This window comes from Lineus longissimus, chromosome 18 (genome assembly GCF_910592395.1).
Source record: "Lineus longissimus chromosome 18, tnLinLong1.2, whole genome shotgun sequence".
In the NCBI taxonomy this organism is placed as follows: Eukaryota; Metazoa; Nemertea; class Pilidiophora; order Heteronemertea; family Lineidae; genus Lineus; species Lineus longissimus.
Window position 1 is genome coordinate 9,835,200 of NC_088325.1, and position 13,202 is coordinate 9,848,401.

The following is a 13,202-nucleotide window of genomic DNA, read 5'->3' on the forward strand; positions in this document are numbered from 1 at the left end:
TGTTGCACAAGAACAAGTTGTCTCGGGTGCCTGGTAAAAAGAGCTAGGCTAGGCTAGGAAGAGGCTACTGGCAGTAGTGGACATGCATTTGAAGACTTGGTGTCTCATAAGCGCTAAGCCAATTCCCATTTGTCCTTTTGATAGGAACGACAATGGTGTACAAGAAGTTGTCTCTCGGTGCCTGGTAGCACTCTCCAGACTTGGGGGACCAACATCACCCATCCCCCTGAAGGAAGTATGAATAGAGGGATGAATGGACTGCCTTGGGATTTTACCTCTCAGTTGGGGACAGGTGTTTGGGGACTTGGGGGGTCCTTCTCCCATCAGTCCTTTGAGAGGAGTCACACTCTGGATCCTGATGCCTGGAAAGAGGGCTAGGCAAGGCAAGGGCTACTAGCAGCAATGGACAGGTGTTCGGAGACTTGGTCAGTTGGTGCCTCAAACGCAAACAGTCATTTGTGTTTTGAATATGCTGTACAAGAAGAAGTCGTCTCCCAGGGCCTGGTATTTAATGGGGCTAGGCCAGGTCAGGCAGGGGCTGCTTGCAGTAGTGGACAGGTATTTGGAAACTTCGTACCACATACATGTAAGCCAACTCCCGATTGATCCAGTGAATAGGAAAAACATTGTGGTAAAAGTGCTCCCAGTGCCTGGTAGACCCAGTGCTCCCAGTGCCTGGTAGACCCAGTGCTCCCAGTGCCTTGGGACCTCATAAGCGAACTCCTCATTGGTACTTCTAATAGGAGGGACATTAGCCGCACGTACACCACCTGAAAATGGACCACCAATCTTGGTTTGGGAACCAATGCCGCACCATCGAAAATCCACCAAGCGCTTACACCAGCGCTGCAGCTAGTTATAAAATCCGGCTACAGATGGCGTGCAAACAATAAGCAGAACACGGAAAGCCTTGGCAGAAAGCGCCATTTCGAAAGCGCCGCCTGGAGCCGAACCATCTAACTAGCTAATTGCCGATCCATTTGCGCGTACACCACGACAAAGCCGAGCTTTTAACAAGCCGGGCGAATTTGGACCATCAAGCTTGGTGGGACAAATTCGCTCGGCAATTTGTATCGGCAATGGATTGCCGAACCAATTTGTCGCGGCAATGTGGTGGTGTACGTGCAATTGGTCCACCAATATTTCGTGGTGTAAGCGCAGCTATTATGGTACAAGAAGTTGTCTCTTGGAGTATCATAGTAGTGAATATATGTGTGTGTGTGCCAATTAACATATCAAATGACAAATAACTGATATCTACCGGGTACTTTACTAACTTTTTATTAAGCTGTACAAATTTCTTACAATATCAATATTTACAATTTTTACAGCAAACTTAAACATCATGCCATTCCACATTACATCTGGGTCCCTTTGTCCCCATACCTCTTTCTACTCTTCCACATAACATGCACATTTTTGTTATCTCCCTCCCCGCAGACATTTTAAGTACTTAAATTTGATTACAGTGAAAATCGTGGTTAGTTCAATATTATGTGTGCCGCCACATCATTTTGAACGACCCGGTTAAAACCTAAGGCGGGAATAAAGCTTCCATTGATAAATAGTAGCAGTTTCGAGTTCCCCTCAGGTAAATGATTATGTAGCCAATGAGCAACATGAGAAGTAATCACCAATTTAGTTATTTTAACCATGTTCAGCTAGTCTAAATAAAGACTTGAGCCACAACTGGATCTCTTTATCTGGATGACCAAGCGTAGGTTAATAGGGCACCTGGGTTATTCTAGAATATCGTTACATTTTCCACGAGGTGGCAGCTTTTGAATAAGAATGCAACAGTTAGCAGCAAAAAGCCACACTTGTTCGATTTGAGGCACATTTCTGCAGTCAAATTGATCCAAGGGATGCAAATGAGCTAAAGCAAAAAGTCTGAAATTTTTTTGGGGTGAAAATCTTCCTCTTTGATCAGCACTGGCTGGCACCATTTATTTTTGGTCCGATTTTGAAAATTCAAAGATCCTTGGAAACCTGAGAGAGAGATCTCTCCATACCGGCTGACAAGTTTAGCATTTAGCAAGAGGAAACAGTCTGAAATTAGCCAATAATCGGAAATTTGACATCCCTGTAATCAATGGAAGAAACCCGGAGAAGAAACAGAAATCCTCCATGAAATCATAAATGTCATCCCTGAAAAAAGTCTCACACACATCTCGACCAAATACAAAATCCTCACGATACACCTTTAGGAATAATAAATGACATATAGTCTGCCGTCGCACCCCAGCTCGCTCGGTTTAATTGGAATATCACGACCCACGCCGTTATTAACGCAATCCATACTGACGTCCCAATTATCGATTGAATCACATCTGAAAGAAAGCAGAAAGACTTTTTTTTAAAAATATTCCTGTGAATTCAAAAGTTTCTACAAATCATCTGTAGAAAAAGATGTGTCAGGAAAAAATCTACAATCTTAAGGGCCTATGTCATTCGTTGTCATTGTATTTTCTTGTGGCACAGATATATAGAAATAAACACTACTGTAGTGTTGTTACTAAGCATGCAAATTCACTGAAACTTGGCATTTATAGTATATGTATATCAGTTTACACAATGAAATTGTTGAAATGGGTCTGTGAGGGTTTAACTGATGTACTTTTATCAGGGGAGGGGACAGGTGGCCAGGGTTCTCCACTATGCTTTTTGTCCAGGCGCAGCACCCGGGCAGAATCATCTTCCCCACTTCAGCACCCGGACAAAAAAGTTAGCACCCGGACAGATTCATAGAGTTGGTAATGGTTTTACTGTTATAGCACCCAGACAGATTTTGCTGCCAACCTGGACAGAACTGAAGTGAATTCTCAATTGTGTCAAAATATGGCGACAGCACCCGGCCCAAAAAAATTGTTGGGGAGAACACTGGTGGCATGACGTGCTATGCACGTCAACGACAGTGAAAGCGTTATTAAAAGGATATCCTTCATCAACACGGGAAGCGTCCTTTGTAAAGGTCACCAGATGAACTTACATGATTTTATCTGCTTCTGCTGTTCGAATGCTGGTCGCCTAAACGCTTCCTTGAAGAACCATACAAAATTGATGAACCACAGAAAAGGTAATAAGGCGAAGCCACCTGAAAACAACAACTGATGCCGTTACTATTTATTTAGTGGCTCGCACTGACTGGAAGAAGACCCAGGGAAAGCAGCACTTCAAGGACAGACACGTTACTGCTACTTGGGACAAAAGATGCTACAACCTTGTACCATCCTTTTTCCTAACTACACATGCATGAGACTACTGTACATGAAGACCTGCCATTTATAACAGTGTCCAAATAGTATTTCAACTGGACTCAGGAGTACGGTAGAACCTCTTTATTAAGGACACCCTCAGGACTGACATGTACTGTCCTTAATAGAGAGGTGTCCTGATTAGAGAGGTCAAGCTGAATAGAAACTACCAATTTGGAACCAGACCTAGTGTCTTTTATAGAGTGGTCAACCTTAATAGAGAGGTGTCTGCTAAGAGAGGTGCTACTGTAGTATTTTCAGTCAAATTTTCTCAATTCTGGAGTATTGTAGTGATTTCTATCAACATCCAACATGTCCAAAGTGTACTCCGAATGCACCATCCTTTGCAGAATCCAGCAGTCAAGGAGAACAAATTTCATTTAAGATGATCAAAAAGAGTAATTTAGAATGAGTGCGATTTCGGAGTATCATAATACTTCAAAAGTGTGCTCGTCTGGTCTGAAATTGGCAACATTATTGTTAGGGGTAGAATGTTCCACAAATCACATTCCTCCAATCGTCTACAATTGCCTCTGATTGACAGTGTAACATTCATAATGTAGCCAGATGGTCAGCTATTACCAGAATTGGGTTAAAATACAATTAAAAATGTGTTCGAGCTGTAACTGACTTTCTGTAACTGACTTTTTGGTTAGATTTGTTAACAGTTACTTCATGTTTTATTTCTCTTAGTGTAGTCTTACCAAGATAGTATTTCCTGCACAAGTCCAATTTGTCGTCATCTTTCATTTTACGGAGATCCATTTTGTACTGAAAAGAAAAAAATACATGAAAATTTCAATTAATTGTACCTTCATCTTTCTACATTCTATCTTTATCTTTCTGAGGTACTCCATTGGATTGAGACTCATTCGAAAAAAGTTGTGGTGTTAGTCTGGTGGATGATCGAAATCAAAAGTGCTGAATTCTATTTCTAATCTACATCTACGCCTACGGTAAGCAGGCCTTTTATCATTGTAGACTCGCTCCCCATTAACAAAAAATGTCGTGAACGCAAGGTCATTTTTCGCTGTTTGGTGCACGGCAGTCATGGAAATAACCCAGGTCATAAATAATAAATGCCCAGTAATCAATCAAACAAAGGCATTGAGCTTGCCTTGCCTTTGGCAAGGCCAAGGCAAGGGGAGGCCTAACCAAGTTTGGGTTCCCCAAGTCGAATGTTTTTTTAGAAATGGAACTAGAGTTGTGGAACAACTTGGCATCTTCATGGGAGATACTTCTGGTTGCCAAAATATTTCATAAATTAGATAAAAATCGACAAATTCTCACTTTCTGTTCTTTTTCTGCACAGGGAAATGAGTTACTTGTGAGATACGTCACCAGTTTTTGTGCAAAAAGCTCTCAAAACTCAATCAACAAATCTTTAGAAACAACTGTATTCAACAAATATTTTCCAATAATCCAACACTGTAGCGTGTTAAATTTCTACATATAGAGAAATAACGAAAAAATGATATTTATCTTTTGTACTGAATACGTTTGTGCTATTTTTCTTTCATGAGCTCAAAGGCTATATCACAGCGGCAGCAAAATGGCCGAATATCTAGCTTCGATTTTCGGAACCGAAAAAGACAAGTGCGTTTACCCCCCTAAATCGTGTTTAGTCCCCTTAAAAATCCGTTCAAAGTTTACTTCATATATTCCTCTTAAAATTTATGTCTAGTTTGGTTTGTAGATTTTGGTAGTTGTTGAAGAAAATGAGGCCGAAAATCGGGTTCAAATTCTGTAGTGCTTTGCCATATAACAATACATGTGCGTGTACGTGCATGCATGTATGTAAATGTATGCATGTATTGTACTTTGTAGTACAAAGACTTGTTAGCCAGTTAAAGAGTAAATGATATCGAATGTAGGCCTATGTACATGTAGATTGTATAAGCCTTTCTACCTTTAGACGAACCTGTGACTGGAAATCATCGTCCCAGGTCTGATTTACCTAAAAGAAGTCTAGGCCCTAGTTATTTTACGAAATACAGCACTTTTAGAAGTTGGCCCGGAAGTTGCGACGGTATGTTTAGACAATGGGAGACTGCTAAAATGTGGATTCTGCCAACTGGCAAAGCGAGGATGCAACCATTCCCGATTCCACAATTCTGCAGTCTCCCATTGTCTACTCTAAATTTAGTCTAAACCATACCTTGGCCACTTCCGGGCCAACTTCTTATACATGCGTCGTATAAAAACAATGGTTCATCACACTTCTGGACGAGTCTTTATTCGGAAACTTTTCTTTATTCGGACACTGAGAGTCCGAAATAGGACTAAAGGGTGTCCGAATTTGAAATCGGGTAGTGAAAACATTGAATGGGTGTTCAGAAATGCGTGAAAATGTTGGTTTTTCAGGTAAAACTTCTTTTGATTATTGTAGGTAAAAATCATGTCCACAACTTGGCTAAGGCTTGCATGTGAATTGAAAACTCTTTTAACGGATCCTTTTCTTTCAGAGTCAACTGTTCCTTCTACTTCAAGATCGGTGCTTGTCGTCACGGAGAGAGATGTTCGCGATTACATAACAAACCCACATTCAGTCAGGTAAGCTCAAACAAAAATATCCAAACGAAAAGGGCACACTTAAAAAATTGTTTGTTTGATGTTAGCCTACCTACCCATAAAAACTTCTCCACCTTAAAAATTAAGAGTTGGGAGGGGGAGGATTGGGAAAATTTGTTGAAAATACGTTATTTCTTCCAATTTTCTGCATTTCTTTTAGGATTTCAGGGAAATATTTGTTTTATTGTTGATGATAAACAAAATGCTAGCCTGCCTACCCACACGAAAGTTTCTGGAGACGAATGTTACAGTCACACATGTATATTTAAACTTACGAATTTCAAGGGTGTTCAAATTTTTCCCCATTTGGCGTTCAGCGACCTTATTTTGATTTTTGAAGTATTGTGCCTACCACCTTCAGTTGACAAGACATCTTTAATATTTCGAGCTCTGGTAACAAGGAGTCTGTAACTTCTTTTCATTTTGGCGGGTTACTGAAGGCTCTGGTGTAGAGATGTGTCACATTTCTCACAATGGTCATAAAAATCCATTGGATATTGTTAATGTTATAGGGGTGTGGGACACACAAAGTGCTACGCAGTTGTTTGCTACTGCCAGGGAAAAAAATACAACTTCATCAATGATATCTTCATATCTCATTTTCAGAAGGTCATAAGATGGTTCCAGTCCTGCAGATCAAACAACAGAGAGGTGGTAATACTGAAAAGCAATTCCCTCTCTCACAACAGGGTTCCTGTACAACCAGGAAAAAAGCAATAATATCTTTACATTACATGTACATCTCACTTTCAGACAATTCTCATTCCCAATCTGTACATCAACCCGCAGAACAGTGCATTGACTGCAGATGGATCGCACAGTAAGTTTTAAATGCATTACAAGTCTTTAATACTTTCAGACAATTCTGATTCCCCAACTGTATATGAATCCGCAGAATAGTGCGTTGACCGCGGATGGATCACATAGTAAGTTTGAAATATATTACATTACAATTCGCACTGTTTTCTTTGTCAATCGGCATGAGGTTGCTTCTCTAGAAGAGTTTGTAATCAGTCAGGAAGGAGGTGGTATTCCATACCTCCCTCCTTGGCCTGGATTTCCATACTTTTGGTTGGATAGCCAGGCCACTTCATCATAGCACGTGTTAAAAATTATACATTCACTCTCATCAGGCACAGACACACTCATCTCCCAGAGTAACACTACATCATGTATTCGTAATTGAAGCCAGTAAGTCAACTAGAAAAGTGACTGAGTCATAATTAGGCTCTAACTTCAAGCAACAGTCTCTTAAATGTTTCAACACAGAATGACCAAAGAAGAAATGAGATCCAGAAAAAAAAATGGTGGAGACATTCTTATGTCCATGTAGTTTTAGTACTTTTTCAGCAGTCTTGATAGCATTTGTATTTGCATGTCAATTCTACCATTGCCTCGTGGACCCTGATGAGCTAACAAATATATCTGAGCCGAAAAGCAGGATGTGTTTTTAGTCTCCGCAAATCCGTCCTTGATCAGTTGATGTATGTAACCATAAGGGAGAAGTGTCTCGAATTAATGGCCGGCACAGATTAAGTCCACTGAGTTTCAGTATGGAGTGTTGTCGAGATGCATCAAAAAAAGTACACAGATGTTCTGTACAACATTTACATGTAGATTATCTGATATATACAGTAGAACCACTCTATTAAGGACACCCTCAGGACTGACAAGTGCTGTCCTTGATCGAGAGGTGTTATGATTAGAGAGGTCAAATTGAATGGAAACAACCAATTTGAGACCAAAACTAGTGTCCTTAATAGAGAGGTTGTCCTTAGTAGAGAGGTGTCCGCTAAGGGAGGTTCTACTTTAACGGCATCCTCTCTAGACAGTTGGCGAGGATTCTCTGTAACTATCATACTAGAAGGCTAATTACAGGCCTAGGATCATTTATATGTTTTCTTGATTGTTAAATTTTTCCAGTCCAGTTGAGCGATGTGGAGATGCAGCAGTACTATGACGAGTTCTTCGAGGAAGTGTTCGTGGAACTCGAGGATAAGTATGGAGAGATCGAAGAGATGAACGTCTGCGACAACCTCGGTGACCACTTGGTGGGCAATGTCTATGTAAAGGTACGTGTTGTTCGATGATAGAGACGCTAAATGAATATGAGTGTGGTTACCAGGACATGTTGCCCTTAATATTGAGTCCTAACGTGGTGCATAGACGATGGATTCAAGAGGACTCTCTGGAGAGTCTGGTGGCATTGGCTTGGGTGCCATCTGGGGGATGTGCATGAACTCAAGGGCAAATATTGTATGTATTGTTCCAGTACTGGTCAGGGACTTTTTTACTCCCCTTATTATAACCAGATGAATCTCCTGGTCAGTTAGAACAGGGGGCGGAGGGGGGGCAGGCATAGGTTGGCGTAGGCTGGCTGGAAATGGGTGTGTCTCAAGGACACAGAGACATAACTGTGGTGACCCTTGGCCTTTCAAGTGTAAACTTGCAGCCTGTAACCAATGGGAAATATAGCTACATGTACAGTGAGCTGAGGTGGGTAACTGTCCGAAACAAGTTTGCTTTGACAAATTGGTTGCCTTGTCCTTTGAATTAGGTGTAAAACCAAGATTCCTTGTACAGAGACTGAAATAACTTGTATCTTATCGTATTCAAACTAAGACGAAGTAAAATGCTTTCTCTTTATTTTCCAGTTCCGCTATGAGGAAGATGCCGAGAAGTCTGTTCAAGGTTTGAACAACCGATGGTTCAACGGCCGGCCAATCCATGCGGAGCTGTCCCCTGTGACAGACTTCCGTGAGGCGTGTTGCCGTCAGTATGAGATGGGGTGCGTACAATTCAGTATACGTATATCGCTCCATCAATGACACCCGTAAGGCTGACATATGCTGTCCTTACTCTAGAGGTATCCTGATTAAAGGGGTGTAACTTAATGGAAATGTCCAGTTCCAGATCAAATTCGGTGTCCTTTAAAATGGGTGTTCTGTGTCTGCTGAGGGAGGTTGCATTGTTCAATACCTGATGTTGATTCATTGCCTGAACAAACCAAGGACAGTTTGCATGTGATACCAACTGCTCATGAAATGGACTATAGACTATAGTTGACCTCTGTCCTAAGGATTGATGGAAGATCACTTTTAAAGCGAATTTCACACTAACCAGCGTTATAGCCTGCTTAATATTTTCACCACCGACGAAAATGCACCTTCTCATATCCTGTTCTAAATGCCGGCGAAGATCGCCTCATGAAATTCACCCAACATGTGGACAGTAGGATTCCATTCAGAGTCTCCCATATGGGAATTCCATAACAATGACTCGATGCATAGATATTGCTGGGATACCGACTGCGGCGCAGGAAATGCAGGGGCATTATTCTGCTTGTGAGAAATACGCTTTGATTTGTTTGAAAATTCCTCAATTTCGTCTGCTTGTTTTCAGAGAGTGTACACGAGGTGGATTCTGCAACTTCATGCACTTGAAGCCCATTTCCCGCGAGTTGCGACGGGAATTATACGGCCGTCAACGCGGGGGTGGTGGAGGTGGGGGTGGGGGTGGAGGACGCAAGCGGGGACGGTGAGTTCAAAACGATGTACAGGAGAACCTCTCTATCAAAGACACCCTTGGGACTGTTAAATGCTGTCCATATCAGAGAGGTGTCCTGATTACAGAGGTCAATTTTGATGAAAATGAAAGGTTTGGGATCAAACCAGTTTCCATATTAAAGAGGGTGTCCTTAGAAGTGAGGTGTCCGCTTAGAGAGGTTCCACTGTAACTTAATAATAATGTATGATGGTTTCCAGCCATCTGAGGCTGCATTTGGTTTACGTCTTCACATGTAACGTGTCACTGTTCACTTATCATTGGTGACATAAAGAACAAACTAGTCGTTTCTAAAGAGCGAGTTACATACGATTCACGATGTCACTTTCACCCTCATGTCGTGTTTTCCAGCCTCATGACAAATGAATCATGACAAGTGACAATGTGAACTCTATGAAACTCTGTCTGAGGGTGAACTTTAGGATACAGAATTGATATTCACAAGAAAAGACGCTCTGTTATAAATGTACTAGGTGACACAAAAAAAAATCGTACACTTTTGATCTTGAATAAGTGCTAAAATATGGCTTTTTGACCAAATTTCTGTCACTTGAAGCTGAGAATGAGATCAATACTTCTGGTTTCCAGTTTGTTTTATTCTATTGTCTGAATTCGTTATTGCACAATAACCGTTTAAATTTTTTGGCTCTTCTGCGCTGAAGCAGGTTAAACCCCTGGCCAGGTTTAACCCCAGAACCAAGGGGTTCTGCACCCAAGCAGGTTTAACCCCTGTTATCATTTATCTTATCTTGTTTTCAGGTCCCGATCCCGCTCACCACCAACGCGGAGGAGTCACAGCCGCAGCAGGTCGCGCAGTCGTGAACGACGCAGGCGCTCGAGGTCACGCAGCCGTGAACGCAGGAGGGAACGCGAGGACAGGCACGGCCGATTCTAATACTGGAATTCGGAGAGACTGTGTGTTGTTCCGTCAGGGATGAGAAAGACTTCTTTTTTATAATGCCAAGCATTCTTGATCGATTCCTAACAATCGGCAATTCCAAATTTAGACACGGAACTTCTGTGGTGTAAACTGTGAAACTAAAACGTGGCAAATTGGTGCATTACCAATTCACAGTTGTAGAGAAAATACCATTTTCCTGTCTATTTTAATGGTTAATGCATTACATTTAAAATCTGGCTTTTGAGTTTGCATTTTACATTTGCGAAAATTGAACGCTCGTGAATTTCACACCTTACAAAACAGGACATGTGTGAAATGGGCAAATTTAGGCTTTGTCCATTAAAATCGGACATTACTAGAATTGACTCAGAACATTTCTACTTCACGAAAGAACGCTCATCCTGCCTCGGAGGAGGAATACTCCCTTGAGAAAATCACCTCCAAGTTCAGAGGAAACGCTAAAGAAGAAGAATTTCTGTTTCTTTCATTGGGACTTTTGAACTGAGATCTTTGGTAATTTTAGTATTTCAATCCTCAGATGCTAAAAACGAACGAAATTTTATACCGGTATCTATTTTTATTGCCTCTCCTTGCAAACAAACCGTACCAACATACAGTAGAACCTCTCTATTAAGAACACCCTCGGGACTGGCAAGTGCTGTCCTTAATAGAGAGGTGTCCTGATTAGAGAGGTCAAATTGAATGAAAACAGCCAATTTGGGACCAGAACTAGTGTCCTTAATATAGAGGTTGTCCTTAATAGAGAGGTGTCCGCTAAGGGAGGTTCCACTGTATATTGAAATCAGACAAAATTTAAATTCAGGCATGATCTGCACACATATGGATATTTTACACAATTTCCAAAATCACCTCGCAACATTGGTGAAAGTCATTTATTCTCGAGAACTGTAATATGTGTTGTTGTGCAACGAGTGGTGGAAATCCAGGACAGGTTGCCGACCGTCCCCTCTGAAATGAATCATGCTATTTAATCTCTCTATGATATTAAAGTACGATTTCGATTGCACATCAAAATCAAAAGATTTCATGGACTTCCAATTGGGTGCCTCAAAGTAAGGCTGATGTCCTCTGTCTTTGGCCAGTGGTCCTATTTTGTCTGGCTTTTCACTGGGACCTCTCTGGCATGTTAGGAACTTCCGGTACGGCTTCCAGAGGCGCTAAAGCACGTAAGCTGGCACACCGTGACAGGGTATTGGAGCAGCGCCATGCACCGAAACATGCATCATTGATCAGAAAGTCATGTTTTTGAAATTATTTTCATCGTTTTTTCTCTCGAAAAGAATCTTTTTTAAGCGAAATTGCCACTGGGTTTCCTTTATTCACCTTTTGAGTCCCAACCAACTGGAGTGAAGCCTCAACTGTGACTGTCCTACTAGTAAGAGAACGTCTTGAAAATATTACTGTTTATGTTGCTTTTGTCTGTTTTGTCAACGTGATTGGTCACGTCACGTCTTGTGGTGTTGCAAATCCCAAATTCATCTGTTCTTGAAATTCTTACGTCTTGTTCGTCTATGAAGAATGAGAAAAGAAATTTCTTTCATTTTACAAATATTTTTATTTCACAACGCATTTCATTTTGTCATTCGAAAATAATTATGTATGGAAGAAACTTTCGTTCTTGTTGTCAATATAGTCTATTGTTGATGTGCCTGTTTGCTGTGTATTGCATAACGACTCCCTGTTCTTGAACAAGAGCTGCAGTGATCTAGTGGCTTGGACTCACAGCTAGTGGGCCCTGGTTTGAACCCAGGTATCAGACTCTGAGCAGGTCTCATACTTGCCTTTAATACTCTGCCCAAGTGTATAAACAGGTACCAGTAAAAATGCAGTAAGAAATACTCTGGTTGTAATGATAATAATAATAACAAGCCCATTGGCTTCGAGGGTCGCAGCTAGTGAGGGTGATGACGGCTGAGGAGAGATATGAAATGGCCAGGGCCATTGTGCTCACCTCATATGGAGGAAAGATGGATAAAGAGCATGGTATTGTGTCATGTAGTGTTAGGTTTGATGTAGGTCCAAGCAATTACAATTTCCCCAAAATGGCCAATTTACAGTACATTCGACCTCTGTGACCTTGAAAAGTAGGTCAAATCAAAGAAGACCCGGGTGACACATTGAATGGTTGTTAGAATTAGATGTACCTATGATATAAAATTGGTGCCAATCGGGCAAGTCATTACTAGGAATAATGGCATTTTGAAGAATTTAGGATTTGGCCCCCTCCCTGGAGGCCAAACGGCAAATCAGATCGCACCAAACTTCGGTACTTTAGAAACGTGCCATTGTTACATCCTAACGGCCAATTTACACCATTTGACCTCTGTGACCTTGAAAAGGAGGTCAAATCAAAAACCCGGAGGATATATGATGCACCTTTGCTAGAAGTTCCTACCATATTTTTTTCAAAATTTCCCGACTACTATTAAGGGAGATATTGCATATTTTCACTTTTAACGTTTGGCCCCCTGGTGGCCAAACCATGAAACGAATCGGACCGAAACTTGGTCTCCAAGGTGTCATTACATAAGGGTACATGTGTACCAAGTTTCAACTCAATAGCTCTAACAGTTACGAAACGTGCCCTGCTAACGGACGACGGACGACGACGACGACGACGGATGACGGACGCCACGGTATGGGATAAGCTCACCTCTGCTAAGAGGTGAGCTAAAAAGGGGTAAAACACGACCTAAAACTCGCCAAGGCAAAAAATCCCATCACAAAGTTAAAATGGGGGAAGGGGAATCCCCAACAATGCAATGCACAGCGTGTTAGTACTTATCACTGTACGGAAAAAAACTCATGATCTAGATTCCTGCCCTAGTTTACTGTAGACTACTCGGGCTCATACACAGTCACGATGTGCACTGTAATAAAAAGGAAATGTC

At 41.5% G+C, this 13,202-nt stretch overlaps 2 protein-coding genes across 3 annotated transcripts; one reads left to right on the forward strand and one right to left on the reverse strand.

The window, feature by feature from the left end:
• Positions 1 to 1,265: 1,265 nt before the first annotated feature.
• Positions 1,266 to 4,584, reverse strand: LOC135502352 (gamma-secretase subunit pen-2-like). The gene is made up of 4 exons (XM_064795136.1): positions 4,545 to 4,584; positions 3,959 to 4,025; positions 2,990 to 3,094; positions 1,266 to 2,330 (listed from the first exon to the last, which is right to left on the reverse strand). The coding sequence occupies exons 2-4, from the start codon at positions 4,017 to 4,019 to the stop codon at positions 2,191 to 2,193; spliced, it is 306 nt and encodes a 101-aa protein (XP_064651206.1). The 5' UTR covers positions 4,020 to 4,025; positions 4,545 to 4,584; the 3' UTR covers positions 1,266 to 2,190.
• A 208-nt stretch (positions 4,585 to 4,792) lies between these two features.
• Positions 4,793 to 10,854, forward strand: LOC135502425 (splicing factor U2AF 26 kDa subunit-like). Of its 2 annotated transcripts, none has more exons than XM_064795249.1 (7): positions 4,793 to 4,850; positions 5,720 to 5,807; positions 6,579 to 6,645; positions 7,749 to 7,897; positions 8,480 to 8,613; positions 9,228 to 9,362; positions 10,149 to 10,854. In XM_064795249.1, the coding sequence occupies exons 1-7, from the start codon at positions 4,807 to 4,809 to the stop codon at positions 10,282 to 10,284; spliced, it is 753 nt and encodes a 250-aa protein (XP_064651319.1). In that variant the 5' UTR covers positions 4,793 to 4,806; the 3' UTR covers positions 10,285 to 10,854. The 2 variants fall into 2 exon arrangements, with proteins under 2 accessions (XP_064651319.1, XP_064651318.1); XM_064795248.1 differs by lacking the exon at positions 6,579 to 6,645 and adding an exon at positions 6,685 to 6,751.
• The last annotated feature ends 2,348 nt before the right edge of the window (positions 10,855 to 13,202 follow it).